The following is an 18,295-nucleotide window of genomic DNA, read 5'->3' on the forward strand; positions in this document are numbered from 1 at the left end:
TAAAAAGATGGAAGGAAATAAGGAAGGAAGGAAGGAAATAAGGAAATAAGAAGGGAAGGAAGGAAAGACAGGCAAAAGGAAGGAGGGAAGAAAGATAGTGAAGGACGGATAGACAAGGGAGGAAGGAAGAATGGAAGGAAGGACAGAAGGAAGAAAGGAAGGAAGGACAGATGGAAGGAAGGACAGGAGGAAGAAAGGAAGGAAGGAAGGAAGGAAAGATGGAAGGAAGGACAGAAGGAAGAAAGGAAGGAAGGACAGATGGAAGGAAGGACAGGAGGAAGAAAGGAAGGAAGGACAGATGGAAGGAAGGACAGGAGGAAGAAAGGAAGGAAGGAAGGAAAGATGGAAGGAAGGACAGGAGGAAGGAAGGAATGAAGGAAGAAAGGAAGGTAGGAACAAAGAAAGGAAAAAAGGAAGGTAGGAAGGACAGTTGGAAGGAAGGAAAAGAGCACTGGATGGCAAGTGGGCCGGATCACACCCCTCGGCGGGCTGCATCTGGCCCACGGGCCGCATGTTTGACACCCCTGCTCTAAACTTCTCACATGGTTTCATTTCCATTAAAGTTCAAATGATCCAATATTTCAGCAAAAATCAAAGATTAGAGAAAAAGTCAGATTTTCTTCTTTCCTCTCCCATTAATCATCTCATGACCCCTCATATTTATCTGCTGACCCTTCAGAGGGGCTCGACCCCTATGTTGGGAACCACTGGACAAAACTAGCTAACTGTATATAAAGCAGTGGAAACTAATACTGTAACTACATCTCTCATAATATTTATATTATAGTAGGTATTATAGTATTATAGTTTCTTGCATGACTTTAACTTGTAATGTAGTATTTATTACATCACTGTTTTGGTTTTTTACTCAAGCAGATAATCAGAGTGTTTCTTCCACCATTGGTTCACACCTGCAGGATATCACAAAAAGAAAAGCTCTGAATGGGATTGATCGCCCCCCCACACACACACACACACACACACTCTCTCTCTCTCACTCTCTCTCTTTCTCTCTCAATGTAAATTTCACTCATCTGTCACATTAAATATGAACACACAGATGCAACATTATTCTGCTTTTCCCATCCAGCAGCAACCTCTGAATTTAAAATAAAAATAAAAATAAACCACATCTGTCTGTGCCAAGCTTTTTTTTAAACTGAGCATTTCTGAGGAATATCATATAGCTGTGTTTCTCCCCCCCTAAACATCATAAATCACTGGTTGTAGATGATGATGATGATACCGTCACGCCTCATGTCAAACCCAAACCCCAACCAGGGATTAATCTGCAGCCGATCAGTGTGATCAGCTGGCAGTGATTGATCAGCTGGCAGTGATTGATCCCCAGCAGCAGAGGGGCAGATACATTGATTTTCACAGTGCCAGTATATAAATGGTTTGCAGCTGGCTAGCACATATACAATGGATGCACAAGTCACACACACTCTTCTATTAAAGGAATATCAGCACGTGAGCACTCTTGAGAAGAAGATAAACATTATTATAGAGAGGTAATTTTAATAAATATGTTAGTTATTTAGTGAAAAGGCTTGACAACGTGTTGTTAGCACCAACTAGCCTAGCACCAGCTCGCCCCCCCCCCCCCTCCTCCAGCCTTTAAAACATATTTACACCCAGCGACCACCCCTCTTCTAATAAGGTGTAACCTCACCTGGACATAGTTGCTCTCACAGTACTCTGCGACCCTTTCCAAATTGGTGAAGCTGTCCAGTAGTGCGCTTCGTCCTGCTGGTATCTCCTCTTCCAGAAGCATTTGTAGCTCCGCCATTTTCACATCTTTAGCTGGAGCGGTGTGTGTGTATGTGTGTGTATGTGTGTGTTTGTGGAGGGCTCACTAGCGCCACAGCGGCAGTAAGCGGAACTGCAGGAGAGGGAGAGCTCACCAGCGCCACAGTGGCAGAAAGAGGTACTGCAGGAGAGAGAGAGGGGGATCTCTTAATGGTAGCACTTGTGGAGCAGAAAGGGTTCCCAAATTAATCATCAGCAGTGGAGAGGAACCAAGCTTAATTAAGTGCAAGTTTTTAGGTACTTTAATTGAGTATTTTTTATTTCCACTCCACTACATTTCAGAGGGAGATTTTCTACTTTCTACTCCACTAAAGTGGATTAGGGTAATCTGGGACACTTTTTGCAATTCTGACTTGTTTACCTTATTTACATATAAATCCAATACATTATATCAACACTTAATATCATTATGAAATCCCTGAGATGTTTCCTTGTTAAATAAGAAGACAATTTTTAGATACTTAAATATTTGTTAAAACCCAGTGTTGCGTTGCATCATATCTAACTGTATATAAAGTAGTGTAAACTAGCTCCACCTCCAGCAGCTACAACAGTAACATGCTGCTTCACTATTAATAATCTAGTAATGATGTCATATATAATAATATATCGGTCAGAGGGATTAAATTAATACATTTTCTCTAAGCTTTCATTTATGTAATGGAGTGAAAGCGTAATATAACATTTAAATACAATAAGTACAGTAGTTGAGTTAAAGCATTTAGTTACTTCCCACCACTTATAAAATAGTAACTGCATTTTATCAGGTTTCAGTTTAGAGATATTACACTTTAACAAATTAAATACATACAATAATGATGATACTTTATTTATGTACCTTAGATGAATTTTACAGGCTCAAAACGCCTTCAGTACAGTAGGTCGAAACAACAAAATCTCATTCTTGAAGGTTTGATGACTATAAAATGACAAAACCAAAAACCCACAGCAGATTTTCATACATATTTATTGAGATATGTTTTTAAAAAAGGGAATGAAATGTCTAATTGCCATGTGGCTGCGTTAGTAGACAAACAAGCCATATGCCACTGGGAATTTTGACTCTAGGCAGTTGAGGAAATGTAGAAAAAAAAAAAAAACATCTGGCGGCACAAGTTGTTTTACTTTTCCTTCTACATCTTAGAGCATTAGAGCACCGGGTTTCTCCCTCCTTTAACAGATGGCGTCTTTCAACAAGTGCAAATTTGAACCGTGGTCAGTCGATATAATAAAAATATGATGTGCTTAAGACTTCTCGCATGAAAACGTAGAGAAAGACAACACATGTGGCAGGCAGTGCAGCAACTAGTGTAGAAAAAAGAGCTTCAGAGAGTTTGACAGGAAGTAAAATAAAACATGGAAATCAGTCGTTTAATTGCTGTTCAATCCTCGAATAAAGATGTAAATCATATTGCTTTATCGGAGGAATATGGCTCGTCATATCCTGCCTCCTCCCATGGATTTTTTTTAGCTTCTTCTGCTAACGGTGACCCAGGTTTCGTCTTTAGGCGTGGACACCAGCTCAGATCTGACCTCCATGACTTGCCCCTTCAACGGGTGGAGCTTCAGCTGCCGCACCAGCGTGCTGAGCAGGACTGTAGCGACGGTGTAGGCGAACCTGTCGGGAATATAATAAATCAATAACACATTTTTCTTTCAGGGTATGAAGTGATTTTTTTAAGTTTTGGGAGTCTTTACCTCAGCTCTGGGCATGTTTGATTCCCAGAGAAACCGAGCAGACAGAAGCTCTTCTTGGCCGAATCCTCCTCAAATCGATCGGGGTCAAACCTGAGTGATGACATAGATCAATATTTCCCACCTGAAGACACACTCTGATATTCTCACACATGATTATAACTCATCTACATACAGTATGTTCAGTGTGCTGCAGGAGATATTTAGTGATGAACTGTTTTAATTAATGTTTTCAGATCAACCTGTTGCCGTGAGACGTACATATGGGTGTTTAGGGTCATAATAATACTGGGTCGGGTTTCTCAATGCTAAATAAACTGAATGCTTTCTGTCTGTATTATCATTATTATTATTATTATTATTATTATGTAACACTGTTGACAAAGAGGCTCATGCTCTTTAGTTCAGTTTATTTATTTGTAAAATATATAGGCAGCGAAAAGAAAAAGTCCTACCCCTGTTTTCTTTTTTCCTGAGCTCTAATAATCAAGTCAAGCCAAAAAAAAAATGGACTGATTCTGATCCTGATGGGCTAAAAATGATATCTTAAATAATTAATGACTTTCTGCTTTCAGGCTTTTTAATTATACTTTTTCACACAGATGTTGGCAGCTGCAAACTTTCTCATTCTGCCCTCCAGTAATATTTCTGTCTATTTCCAAATGAACTGATGAAAAAAGTCAAACCTGTATGGTGTGCTCCAAGTGTCAGAGTCCTGCAGCACCACTCCCAAAGCGTAGATCACCAAACTCTGAAACATAACAATAATACTTTACCTCTTTTTAAACACAGTATATGCACAATCCTCCTGTTTTGAAGCTAAATGCATGCTACTAAACCTAATAGGCACTGAAAAATAACCAAATAACAGATAATTCTTGCATTAATTAGCTAAATCTGACTCTATTTAGAAGATTCTTATCCAAATGAAACAGATTTAGTGTTTGAGTAAAATCTAAATTCCACTAAAAGTCAAATATTTGTTTTTCTGCAGGCACATTATTAACATATTAAAGTGTGAATAGCTCATCTTCTCCAATCCTTTATCACCTGTGTATTATGATTTTTTTTTTAAAATGTATTATCGGTGCTGAGCTGAAGAGAAAGAAACAAACAGGTCTCCACAGACAGCAGGAAACCAGATACCTCTTTGGGGATGACGTGTTGATCGACTTTTCCCTCCACTTCCTGCAGCCGAGCCGCGACGGGGGTCAGCTTGGCAGTCCTCACCGTCTCGTTGAGGACCTGCTGGCAGTATCTGGTTAAAGGACGGAAATGTGATAAGATCAAGGTTATCTGACGCAACCGATCGTGCCGAAATAAGCCAGAAGATTCAACAATTCATTTCAACAAGTGCTGAAACTATCTGACTATCGATACTATTATCTATTTGCTGGATTTGAATCTCTTACTTGAGCTGAGGGATTTTGTCCAAGGTAACTGGATCAGAGCCTAAAACCTGCTCCAGTTCCTTGTACAACTTGTCCTGGACTTCTTCTGAGGTGGACAGGAAGTGAAGAGCCCAGATACACACTGATAACAAAACAAAACCAACACAATTTCACTTTTTTTATAGCTGAAAACGAGGATTTTAGAGTTTGATTTCATGATCTTGGACACAGATACTCAATAAATTATGTATAAAACCTCATAAAGCATCACTCACAGTTGGCAGCGATGACACATCCAGCCAGAGTGAAAACCATACAGTCCTCCATGATCTGAAACAAGCAACAAAAGTCATTTCAAGACTTTTTTTTGGGGGGAACAGTGACAGTGTGTATTAACCTGCAGCGGGCGTCTTCTCTCCTGGATCAGTATTCACCTGTCGTTCTGTGAGATTCGACTGGAGCAGAGCGTCCACAAACACCGTCTGCTTCCTCTGGGCTTTCCTCTCCTTTGCCACTGACAGCAGCACCGACTCCATCTCTGACAGAGCTGAAGAGCAAGGGGGGGGGGAGAAAAACATGACAAAAACACTACTTTTTAAAATATTTTAGGCATGTACAGAGAGCTTCCTGACACTCCAACTCGGGTTATGTGGTGGCACTGTTGTTAAAAAGACCCAATTTCATCTATACGTCTTGTTTCCCTTCAGACGGAATCCAAAATAAACTCCAGCCGGGTGCCAAGAGCCTGTAACAATCGTCCTTGGCAGGTGAATCAATAGCAGTCCCCCCCAAACAGTGGCTATCCTCTGATTAAGGCGACAGCACTAACTGCCTGTTCCCAGACTCTGTATCAAGCTGCCTGTCAAGCTGCTCGGCACAAACACAAACACAAACACACACACACACACACACACACACACACACACACACCCCCAGAGATAACGTCTGAGCCTTCTGCAAACTTTCCCTCCTGTCTCTCCACAGCTGAGCAACAGTAGAGACCCAATTCTGTCCCAGCATGTCAACACTCAGCAGGTGTGACAAACAGTGTACGGTTTTGAAGCAGATATTCAAATAAAACACAGAATAGGAAATGGGACTGAAAGTGTTTGACTGACTGGAGTACATTTAAAAAAAAACAAAAAACTTTAAAAGTTAGTTGTGTTAAAGCAGGGGTGTCAAACATGCGGCCCGTGGGCCAGAACCGGCCCGCCGAGGGGTCAACCCCGGCCCACTTTCCTTCCTGTCTTTTTTTCCTTCCTTCCATCTGTGTTCCCTTCCTTCCTTCTGTCCTTCCTCCCTTTCTTTCTTTCTTTTTTCCTTCTTTCCTTTCTTTGTTCCTTCCATCTTTCCTTCCTGTCTTCTTTTCCTTCCTTCCTGCCTTCCTTCCTTTCTTCCTCCCACCCTTTCTTCCTTCCTTCCATCTGTCCTTCCTTCCTTCCATTTGTCCTTCCTTCCTTCCTTCTGTCTTTCCTTTGTTCCTTCCTTCCTCCCTTTGTTCCTTCCTGTCTTCTTTTCCTTCCTTCCTTCCTTCGTTCCTTCCATCGTTCCTTCCTTCCTTCTTCCCTCCTTCCTTCCATCTTTTTAAAGATCCGGCCCACATGAGATCAAATTGGACTGTATGTGGCCCTTGAATGAAAATGAGTCTGACACCTCTGTGTTAAAGCTTTCTAGGCTGAGAAATGTTATTATCTAAGCCGCACTCACCTTTCTCATAATGCCCTTTTCTGCTGGAGCTCTTCTCCAAGGAGCCGTCCAAGTAGCCTTTCCCAATTTCTGACCAGATCTAGTGTGAATTAGAGAAGAAGAAATAAACAAATTAATTAATTCCCTGCAGTTTATGGCATGGTTTATAGAACATTTCTTAATCCTGAGGAGTTATTATTCTCTCCATAATATGTAAATTCTGCCTTTTTTGTGGATTTTTTGCCATCTCTCAACAAATATGTGAGGAGAAAACTATCATAGAAGATGTAAAGGACTGATTTCAACACCCTGAGCAGCAGAAAAAAGACTAAAGACTGAAAACTCCCACTCTCCTTCCTCCATGTGAAGTATAACCTACAGCTACATTTAAAGCAGACTCTCTCTTTCTCTCTCACCACGTCGTGGTTCTTGCGGAAGGAAATGACGTCGGCGTCGTCTTTGAAGCGCTCGCCCAGGGCCAGCTGAGTGACGGTCTTCATGGACAGACCCAGCAGGTGGGCACACAGCGGGATGTGCTGAGACTCTGGGAACGACTTCCACTTCCCGACCAGCTCCTCCACCAGCTAAGAAACATATTTATTAATGTTTAATATCTTCTCATAGTTTATATTTCAGTAGGTAGTGTAGACTTTTCATCGAACCTTGAGCAGGTGAGGGAGGTTGTTCTTCAGCGTGCTGTTGATTGCACTCTCATACACCTTCTTCCTGACGATGGTCTCACTGGCCCCGCCTCCCAATCCTGACTGGTAACCTAGCAACGACTTCAGCATCGTCTCAAAGGAGTCGGCTGAGAAGAGCAAAGAGACAAAAGAAAGAGTTTTGGTTAGTTGTGTTTAGCGTCAGGCATGAAACTATATTGATATTAGCTGCTGCTGCTTACTTGTGTGGTTGGGGTTGATGTGTTGCCGTAGCTGATGCACGGAGCCAAGGCTGACCACCGGACGCCCGCCGAACCAGAACGACGCCACCGACCCAAACTCCTGATGTAGACTGACGAGGAATTCATGCAGACTGCCTCTGCTCACAATGTCCTGCAGGTTTCCATCCCTGTGAGAGAGTAAGACATGATAAATATTCACAAATGTGTTCATAATTACATTAATAAACATATCTTACATATATTCTTTATACTGAAGGAAGATGATCACATACTTATATCTGTTTTTAAGTTAATTTAAGGGTGATAAAGTTGCTTTTTGTTCATGTTAACACTTACTGGACTCTTTTTTGTACATCTGTGAGCTGCATAATTACAATAAAAACACACTTTATATATATGCTTTATGCTGAAGGAAGATAATCACTTTGTTTTAATAGCTTTTAAGTTAATTTCAGAGTAATATACTTGCTTTTTGGCCACTTTGCAGCACTTTCACATGGGATACACTCATTTCTAAGTAAACAGCTGTATAAAGAGAAGTAAAGATAACAAAAAAGTTGCTTACTTCTCATCTGTAGGGTTGAGACCTGGGATCCCAGAGGCCCTTCTGGATGACTGCAAACAAGATTATACATTAGATTTAAATGTTAACAACAGAAAAAAAGGACTTCTATTGTGTCCTAAAATAAGTCAACAGGTTGGATTTGCTCTGTTCAAACTCCAGCTGCAGCTTCAGTGGTACAAAACCTCATTTAAAATATGGTTAAGTTATATTTTTTGTTTAATAGCGAACACAAACATACTTTAAGACACCACTAAATGCAACTGGGTCAATTATTAGGGTCTTCTGGTAAAATCGGCATATAAATGACAGACTAAGCAGCATTTAATTACACATTTTTAACTTAAATATCTCTTTTATCTCTGCATGTAAAGGCGCTCCTACTGCCCAATAGTAACTCTTAAAGTTGCATTTTTATTAAAGCAGATTGTAGTGCTTCATTTAAGATGTTAAATTATATCATGTGAGACTTTTCTACTAGCAGAGGAGCTAAGTTAACTTACTGGGTATAAATACAGGACAGCTCCCACCAAAATGATGACAAACGTGACAGCAAAGATGGCAAAGTCCAGCATGACTGCTCGCTTTTAATGGCACAGTCTAGATAAGTTTTTCCTCATGGATTATTTTGCAGGTTTAGCAGCTAAAATGAAAACAGCAGCTACCACGTCAACAGAGAAAGTGGGGAGATAAGATCGGTCCGCTCTGTGCTCGATTATAAAGTCACGATGGATGTCAGAGAAAAGTAGTTGAGCTCAGAGAGGGATCGATGAAGGAGAGCTACACCTTCAGGATTTTACATAAAGATTAATAATTTAACTTTTAAGAGGGTTTAGATTTAAAAAAAATAAAATTTAAAATTACACTCAACCAGTTTTTAGCTTTAACACTTCAACTACTTTAACACAAAACTCCCCATATGATATTTCACATGGCAATAATTCACATTTTAAGACTTTTTTTTTATTATTCCACTTCTGTTAAAGCATACATGCTAATTAAATACTATTAACTATTTGCAATGCACACACTTTAACTATGAGGCGCTTCAACTTCAACTAAAATATAAAATAATTTCTTTTTCTGCAGTTCAGCTGCTTTTTAACCCTTTCATGCATGAATTATTAAATCACAGATTAAAGACAAGTGACAAATGATACCAATTATTTTAAGAAAAATATTAAAAACTTGACAAAAGTATGTATAACATCCTTTTTAGTTAGTAGGACCACCTGACAAAGCCCCCCCCCCCCCCCCCTGAATTTTATTGGCTTCCTTATGTCAACAAATCTGCATGTTACTTTTCTTGTATTATGATGTATTTTTTGCTTTTTATCTTCAAATAAACTAAACGAGTTGAATTCTTTAGAATAAAAGAATTGAACAGATATTCCTGAGCTATCTGGTACATCTCCTCTTTACACCATTTTGAATATATGATGATGATGCAATATTTCAACATGACAGAGAGAGAGAGCCAAAAAATGATATTCAGATAAAAATTCAGAAACAAATTGGGGGTTTGAAGCATGGTATTACAACTTAAATAGTTCAAAATGACTTCTAAATATCTACTGTAGTGAACATCATGCATGAAAGGGTTAAACTTTAAGATCTAAAACCTTACCTCTAATTTGTATATATTTGATACTTGCATATTATGAATGTACCAAATTAAATAAATGGGAGTCTAGGGAAATGTTATAAAACATTATACTATTTTTTATAACTATCCTCCATATAGCAGATCATATTTTAAGGTTACCTGTTAAATAATGGAGAACAGCTGGCATGTCAGGAATACTATATAAGCTGCTCCTTTTTGTTTATTCATTGTCATGTGACTCATGCTTGCAGCCTTATGACCCGAGCTCATACTCACATACAGTATGATGATAATCTGTACAGATTCATTTTATATTCCCAAAGATTTCATCCATATGCATCTAATCCCCTCAGGATATAATAAAGAAGCGTTGCTGGACTTGTTGGATAAAACCTTGTATTTATAAAGACGAGCACAGTCAAAAAAATACAAAAATAATCTACAAAACATTTAACTGTTAAAATACAGTGCAAAAAAATAGTGTGTATAATATATGTGCAAAATGTGTCTCCGAGCTGATATGCAGTAACTGATCCTCAGGCCATCATCTCTGATTTGTCCTCTGGCTTCGGAGGCTCGATCTCCATCGCCATCAGATAACCTGAAGAGGAAGAACAACAGCTTTTATTATTATTAACTTGCTTTTTTAAAAATGGATTTCCTTTAAATTGATATTAAAGCATCTCTCACACTCAGTGTAGTCGATCTCGGGTCGGGAGGCGATGAAGATCCAGGCTAGGCCAACGAGCAGAGCCACCACAAGATTAACTGTCACCCAGGGGTGAAGAATCTGGTGCTCTGATCCTGGAGGCCTGGAGAGGAAATAAGCATTATATTAAAAGGTGTCATAATGAGACAGAAACATTTCTATAATCTGACTCCAGCAGTGTAGCTCACCATAATGTTGTGTTGAAGTCCGGGTAGAGGTTGATTCGATCGCTGGTCATCTGCTGGCTGAGGGAGAGGACCAACGCTGAGAAATACACTGCAGGGATGGACAGAAACAAAGAGAGTCAATTTAAAGAAGAGTTTTTTTAAGGAGTGGGTTGGATTTTGTTTTTTGAAGTGTGGACTCACAGAATGAGGCGATAGCGACGGGATCCAGCGTGATAAACTCCCGCAGTGCTATGGAGCTTTTAGCCATGTTCACTCTGCAACACAAGAGTTTAGGAGACAAAACTATAATCAACACGATCTTTTACAGCAGCCAAATTCACCAGTATCATAAGTCTGAATGCTGGAAAACTTTACCAAGAGAAGCTTTACAATTAACTGTTAATTTGGGCTGTGTTACCTGTCGAAAGCCGCCACCGTGCTGATGGCCAGCAGCATGTAGAGCAGAGACTGGGAGGGGTACGCCATGCTGTGATACTGCTCCAGCAGGTTGGACAGAGAGGTGAGGTGCTGACCGGCTAACATGTAAACCACCACGATGTTCCACACGGCATAACCCGCCAGGAAGCCGTGACAGTACAGACCCAACACCCTGAAGCACGGATACAGGAGGAGAGAGGAGAGAGGAGAGAGGAGAGAGGAGAGAGGAGAGAGGAGAGAGGAGAGAGAGAGGTTTAAATGAGGGAGTGAACGATACGAGGTCAGTTTCATGACATCTATATCACTGTCCTTGCTTTTTTCAATGTTAATTGTCATGACATCTGTACCTATACTGTCTATCTCCTTGATGTGATGCGGTTTATATATGGTCCCTATATCTGATATGTTTAAGAGGCGCCTCTAATAGTATATATATATATTTTTTTTTTAAAGATTTTGTTGGCATAGACGCCTTTATTTATCAGTAGACTGACAGGAAATATGGGAGAGAGAAGGGGGTGTGACATGCAGCAAAGGACCTCCGATCGGGATTCGAACCGGGGTCAGCTGCGTATATGGCATGCACTCTAACCACTCGACCACCTGCGCACCATCTAATAGTATTTTTATGTAATATGATGGCTTGTACAGCTTGAGTCCTGTTTTTTAAGGATCTAGATGTTTATGTATATATGTGTATATATTTATATCTCTATGCATGTTTACTACTGTACTACTATCTCTAAAGAAGTTTTTTCCTTTTTTCTATTGATGAATTGAGACAGATGTACCACAGGTGTGTTAGGTCACATGACTGGGCCATGGGATTTTAAAAAAAGATGGCGTCTCTGAGCCTTCTCACTTAATGAGCATCTGAAGAAGAGCCGGTATCATCAGTTCATTAAATTCTAACTGTAAGGGAGCTCCTATGGTGTGTAAACTTTCTATTTTCCTATAGGTCCAGCACCCACCCCCAACTGGATAGAGGATGTGGGTGTGTTGTTTTTTGTTTTCTAGTGACACACACACACACAAACAAACAACTTTCGACTTGTTTCTTTCACCTGAAGCCGTCGTGCACCCTGAGAGAAACGTCTCTGGTGGTCCAGAGCGGATGAATGTGCTGGAGTTCTGGTAGGTTTTCCATCTGGTCGCTGGTCTTCCTCCACTCTGAGCGCTCGGCTGCCTGGAAACGCTCTGCACACACACACACACACAGACACACACAGACACACACACACACACACACACACACACACACACACACACACACACAGATCAGCGGTGACTCCATCAGATCCTCCAGTGTAATCCTTTAAATTAAACCACACGTTTTTTTTTTCATGACTCACTGTTCCTCTCGACAAAAACCTTCCCGACCGGCTGACTCTGGCCCTGCGGCGCCGTGAACAAGGAATGCTGGGGGATCGGAGGCGGCGTGTCGGTGATGATGTCATCCTCCTCTACGTCCAACTCGTCGGGAAGCTGCGGCGATTCGATGACTCTCGCCTTCCTAAAAATGATGAGAAATGAAGACGATAGGTTAAAGAAAAGGAGAAAAATCTGAAATCCTTTTACTTCCTTAAATTCTAATAATCTTTAGTGCTGGACTTTGGTTTGGTTTTACTCAGTTATAATGTACTTCAAATACTCAAAAAATAATAAAATAATATTAAGAAACACAAATCTAAGTATCTAAGTATGCAGAAACCATAAACTGAAAACAGGTGTTGTGCATAAATTTGAAGCATGACGCAGCAAAAATCACTAAAAATTAATTTTACTTATTTATATTTACAGTATATTTGAGTGTTTCTTACTTCTTCTTTTTGCTTTTTTTAACTACTTCTTCTCCATCGGTCGTCTGTTCGACTGTATCTCCGTTCACCAGGTCGGCTTGGTCGTCTTCAAGATCTGAAACCCCCGAACACAATCACAGATTTAACCCAAAGTGCAGATTCTAGCGGACTTCCTCTACATTGTGACACTGATTTCTTGTTCTTCTCACCTATAGCGGCACTTTTCTTTTTCCTCTTCCTCCTCTGTGGAGGCGGGTCGCTCGTGGTTTCAAATGTGAGCTGCTCCCCGACCGCAGACACCCTCCTGCTGCTCAGACCTCCCATCTCCATCCCCTGATCTACACAGCACAGAGGGAAGAAAGAAACCACATGTGAAACTTGACTCTGAATGTGGGAAGAAGACATTTACTTTCATGTACGTCTATCAGCACGTCTTCTTCATCCTGTTCAAGTGTTCAAGGATTCAAAAGCAACATTTCAATGTCGTTTTTTTTCTATAAAAGCACAAAAACTTTCAATTGAAAAGCGACTTTTGACCTTGAAATGGGTTTATACTGCCGTCTTTTGATGAGAAAATACAGCCAGCAAGACTTTCAATAGCAAAGCAGTCATGATTCATCTTAAAATGATGTTACAGATTTTATATTTGAAGAGACAGAAATGTAAAAACCAACATTTTTGTGATTAACTGGACAGAATTTTTGTATTTTTATTTCAATTTTGCAGCAAAATTTAATGATAAAGCTTCACTTTTATGATTTTAAGCCATCATGATTCATCTTAAAATATTCTTAACACATCTACAGAAATGTTTGACAGATAAACAAATCAAACATTATCTCAGTAGTAAAATATAACTGTCAGGCTCATCAGGGTTAAAGGGAAAGTTGTGAGTCTTCATGCCCTTTAAATTCTGATTAATAAAACGTTTGATAAGAACGAAAAAATGGTGAAGATGAAGGACTGGATGTAGCAAAGGAAGGCTTCTCTACTGGACGTGTATGTGTGTGTGTGTGTGTGTGTGTGTGTGTGTGTGTGTGTGTGTGTGTTACATACCGTCCATATCGTCGACTCCATTCGGCTCTTTTCTCACCCTCTTCTTCTTATGTTTCCCTACCGGTACTTCTCCTACACACAATGATAAATAAAAGAAGAATTGACTCAAACTGAGAGCTCTCCCCCCAAATATGAGAGAAATACATCATTAACAATTCCTGACTTACCAGCTGTGTCTTGACTTCATGTGTCCATACATGTGACAGAAGAAAGAAGAAGAGTTTAGTTTGACTTTTCAGTATAAACACTTCAGATACAAACCAGGAGGAAAGGTGTCCAATACATTAAATTAAGTATTATATAACTTAAATCAGCTGTAATCTGCTTGGTTAATTCAGGCATTAACCTACCTTGGCATTGTTGGAAGTGCTCGTTGTCCTCGCTGAAAAAGACAAAGAGAAAGGAGTCACTTTCTCTGTTTAAGTTCATTTTCTAATAGTGTCAAGAAATCAAATGTTTTCACAGCCAACAACACCTGATTTATTTGAAGTCCTGTTTTTGTGATCTAATCAACAATATTTCTTCTAAATGAATGAAAAAAGTTTTTAAAAAGTTGATTTCAGCTCATTTTATTTAAAAAACGACACATATAAAAGAAGTTATGTGCACAATCTTACAAGTTAACCTACTAACTATCAAAAAGCTCCCATCAAAGCATTCCTGAAACACATTTGAAAAACCCAGACACCTCTGCTCGAAATTCACCCACCTCCTCTTACAAAATGACGAGGAGCATTTCATAAAATTAAACACTAAAATTAAAGCAGCAGCCCGAGGAGAAACCTTACCGTCGTCTTTCTGGCCATTCCACCCAAGAGTGGAGTTAAGAGAGCAGCGAAGCTACACGTAACATCTCGGCTGAACGCTTAAATCCCGGCTAAATCTGTGATCATACATCCGCCAGAACCCGGGATTACTCAGGACAGAGGTCAAGACAACTAAAACCTTTTCAAACTCTTGTGAGCAGTGTGTGTGTGTGTGTGTGTGTGTGTGTGTGTGTGTGTGTGTGTGTGTGTGTGTGTGTGTGTGTGTGTGTGCATCTATAGAGTCTGGTATTATAGAAGCTTGCTGGTCTAATCTTTCTAATGGTGCTCATGGAGAAATAATAAATAAATCACTCTTCAGGGTTTTTTATTGGCTGGTGATCAAAGAGTTCAAAGTGTCACAGTTTTGGTATCCAGCTGTTTAATTTTCCTCAGCTTTCAGAGGAATCAGATTGTAATTAATCGATTTTTCCAGATGAAATTGATTCAAAAACTTATATAACGGATAAAAGTGGCGTTTCAAATCAACTTGCATACATTTGTCTTGACTTTAGTTTATTTTATGCAGATTCACAAGCTTTCACAGATATTCAAAGTGAGTCATTTCTGAGACATCTGCTGCCAGTCTGGTTCCACTGACTCATGAATGCATGTTTGTGTGTTTATTAGCTTTATTGAGTATTTTACAGCAGCAGCTTGAGACCACGGTTGGCTATTTTTTGGGGTTGTTTGTCTATCAAATAATCAGAAATTCCTATAATAATTTCCCAGAGCCCAGGTTGATATATTTAGATTGTTTATTCTGTTCAGCCTACAGTTGAAAACACAATTATATTCTCTTTATACTGATATTTAAGACATAAAAGAGTAGCAAAATCATCACATCTGAGAAGCTGAACTCAGACAGTGTTTTACAGTATATCTTTCTTTGCTAACCTGACTTTATCACTAGTTAACAGACTATTAGTTATTTAACACTAGTGTATGTAGGATTTTAAATTAGGGCTGGGCATTATATTGATATTATATTGACATTGTGAAATGAGACTTGATTTCATCTCAGATTTAGGGTATAGTAATATGTTATAAATGTTGTCTTATCCTGGTTTTAAAGGCTGCATTACTGTAAAGTGTAATTTGGTGCACTTACCAGACTGTTTCAGCTGGTCTATAATTTGTCTTTACTCACTTAGTCATTATATCCACATTACTAATGATTATTTATCCAAAATCTCATTGTGTACATATTATGTGAAAGCACCATGGGCCCTTCAATATTGTTTCAATATCAATATCGAGGTATTTGGTCAAAAATATCCTGATATTTGATTTTGACCATATCATGCAACCCTAATATGAAATACTGTATACTTTAAATGCATTGTATAGCTGTTGATCAGACTCAGTAGAGCATATAATGGAGTGAATTATCTACAAAAACTCAAAAGCATAAGTAACACATTGTAAATAGGAAAACAGCTATCAGTTGCAACAAAAATATCCCTTAGGACAGTGCAGTTTTTCCCACTAATAATGGATAACACTACCTAACTATTATGACATAGTTTAGTGCTCTAATAACTATAAAATGACTGTATTAAAGCTTGTATTTGATGGACTCACCTGAGGAAGAGGAGGCAGCTCCCTGGGTCGCATTTTCTATAATGATAAAAAGACAGATTATAAGCAATGTTTACATGTAACTTTGACACATGAAACGCTAAATTAAATGCATATACAGTATGTTATTATGACAGACCAGCATGAAGTGTTTAATGAGCAGAAAGTTAACAGTAGCTGAAGTTGTTTTACACCAAAACATTGCTAAAATAAAACTAGCTACCTTTAGTTACACTGATATTGGCCGTTATTTAGAACAATAAACGTGTTACCTTTGAGCCTCCCGCCTCCATACTCCCGAAATATCACCATCAAATGTTAAACTACTGAATTCATGTTCGTTTTAATGACTACAACCTTTAAAAAGTGGTTAAATTAACCTTTTACTTTTAGTTTATTTACACTGTGCGAGCAAAGCGGCTATACCCGTTATGACCCGCCCTCCTCTGCCTCTGATTGGCTAGTGCTCGTTCTCCTTGAGGAGTATGATTGGTTTAGATTAAAGAGTTAGCCAATCAGAGGGCGAGAAGGGCGGGCCGGGAGAACTAATGACGTCAGCATATAAAGTGAGTAGAGGCGGTTACAGTTAAATATTTACCATGCTGTTGGTGTGAAGATGGATTTAACACGTTATTTGCAGCAAAATAATAATATGTAGTGATTCTGTGTTGTCCCTTATATGCATTAAGACATTTGTTATGCTCCAGTCTAGGGGTGCCTAGGACTGGGGCATAACATGGCCACTTGGGATCCCCAAATCCCCAAATCCCAAGTAGCCACGAGCAAGTTTGGTCTGTAAATAAGGAAAATGTATTACACAAATGTATAAATGAACCTATAGATACAAATAAAGTACCCTTACTACTCAAAAGAAACTATCAAAACTATGTCTACACTCAACACAAGACAGAACAGAAGTGTAGCTGGTTGGGAGAAGAGGAGTAGGACGGGGTAATTTCTGCTACCACCAGACGGCCGCCATCTTGGCTCTTTTATATCAGTTACCTTCCGGCTGCAGCCAATCACAGACCAGGGCACTAACCTCTTCTGCCAATCGTCACCGCGTCATGACACACACCTATCTGCATGTAAAAAAAATCAACACAGGGCACACACACACACACACACACACACACACACACACAGTCATATCACATTTATAGATATGAATAATCAGGATCTGCTTAATTAAATCTTCTTTATCAACTCAAGAATAGTGAATACGATAGAAAAGTGGGTCCCAGCACATTCAGGTATCAAACTGGCAACATAGGCAATTGTTGAGATCAATATTAAATGATCAAAATCAGAGGGAAAAGGGGCATTGGGTGGGAAAATATTAGTAAGGAATGGCAAAAAGTCTGAGATCAGGAGACAGGAGTAAATTGACTCCAGAAGATGGAAATAATGCAACAATATGGATGCAAACTGCTGTTAAGCATTAAAGAAGAAAAAGCAGAGGCAAAAAAAATATGCTCTCAGGCAAAACTGACAAAAAAACTACATAACAGACATTTTATTATAATATTTTCTTCACTGCTGGAAGGACAGGTCAGCAGTTTGGGTGAGCAACAAGTGGAAAAACTGAAATGGTCAGAAGTGAAACTGAAAAAAGTGACAAGAATTTTTTGCATTTTGCCTTTGAAGTCATTTTTAGCATGTTTCAAATGACTGTAATTAACTTTTTATTCATTTTTTGTTTGATCCTTGGGAGATTTTGTTCAATTATTATGAAACAAATATGATCACATACAAAATAGGTGGAGAAAAAAAAGGGAGAGACTAAATGATTAGTCATTTTTTTATTATTGTCACAAACCGGTACAAATATTAAAATGTCATTGTTTTGCTTATACTTTTGTTTCAGCTCATATGAACCTTCATCACATCATTTAAATGAAATAAGGACACAAAGTGTAAAGTTTGTGACAGCTTGCCAAACACAGTTTTTTGTTGTTGTCTTTTTTGTTCATCATCACAATCTTTTGGCATGCAATGACACACTTTGAGGCTACAGCGAAACACAAATAAATGACACAAATGCAGAATGGGTGCATATATATATATATAGTACATAGTGTGTAAACAT

The 18,295-nt window shown here is 39.1% G+C and overlaps 3 protein-coding genes across 8 annotated transcripts in view; all 3 read right to left on the reverse strand.

Moving 5' to 3' along the window:
* The window catches only part of LOC128354104 (abl interactor 2-like), a 25,346-nt gene extending 23,554 nt beyond the window's left edge, over positions 1–1,792 (reverse strand). For all 6 annotated transcript variants that reach the window (XM_053314359.1, XM_053314357.1, XM_053314356.1 and 3 more), the window contains exon 1: positions 1,676–1,792. In XM_053314359.1, coding sequence (XP_053170334.1) covers positions 1,676–1,792 — 117 coding nt within the window. The remainder of the gene's footprint in view (positions 1–1,675) is intronic.
* Positions 1,793–2,654: 862 nt separating this feature from the next.
* On the reverse strand, positions 2,655–8,713 carry LOC128354351 (cytochrome P450 20A1). The gene is made up of 13 exons (XM_053314588.1): positions 8,551–8,713; positions 8,051–8,100; positions 7,486–7,652; positions 7,247–7,392; positions 7,001–7,168; positions 6,606–6,684; positions 5,333–5,445; positions 5,174–5,228; positions 4,920–5,040; positions 4,654–4,765; positions 4,194–4,258; positions 3,511–3,600; positions 2,655–3,430 (listed from the first exon to the last, which is right to left on the reverse strand). The coding sequence occupies exons 1-13, from the start codon at positions 8,620–8,622 to the stop codon at positions 3,280–3,282; spliced, it is 1,389 nt and encodes a 462-aa protein (XP_053170563.1). The 5' UTR covers positions 8,623–8,713; the 3' UTR covers positions 2,655–3,279.
* A 1,316-nt stretch (positions 8,714–10,029) lies between these two features.
* Positions 10,030–16,640, reverse strand: LOC128354352 (transmembrane protein 237B-like). Its single transcript, XM_053314589.1, has 14 exons — positions 16,479–16,640; positions 16,210–16,245; positions 14,173–14,204; positions 13,990–14,003; positions 13,823–13,894; positions 12,976–13,104; positions 12,788–12,881; positions 12,320–12,480; positions 12,032–12,164; positions 10,948–11,139; positions 10,731–10,804; positions 10,551–10,638; positions 10,344–10,465; positions 10,030–10,254 (listed from the first exon to the last, which is right to left on the reverse strand). The coding sequence occupies exons 1-14, from the start codon at positions 16,497–16,499 to the stop codon at positions 10,190–10,192; spliced, it is 1,233 nt and encodes a 410-aa protein (XP_053170564.1). The 5' UTR covers positions 16,500–16,640; the 3' UTR covers positions 10,030–10,189.
* Positions 16,641–18,295: the final 1,655 nt, after the last annotated feature.

This window comes from Scomber japonicus, chromosome 24, assembly GCF_027409825.1.
Source record: "Scomber japonicus isolate fScoJap1 chromosome 24, fScoJap1.pri, whole genome shotgun sequence".
Taxonomy (NCBI): Eukaryota; Metazoa; Chordata; class Actinopteri; order Scombriformes; family Scombridae; genus Scomber; species Scomber japonicus.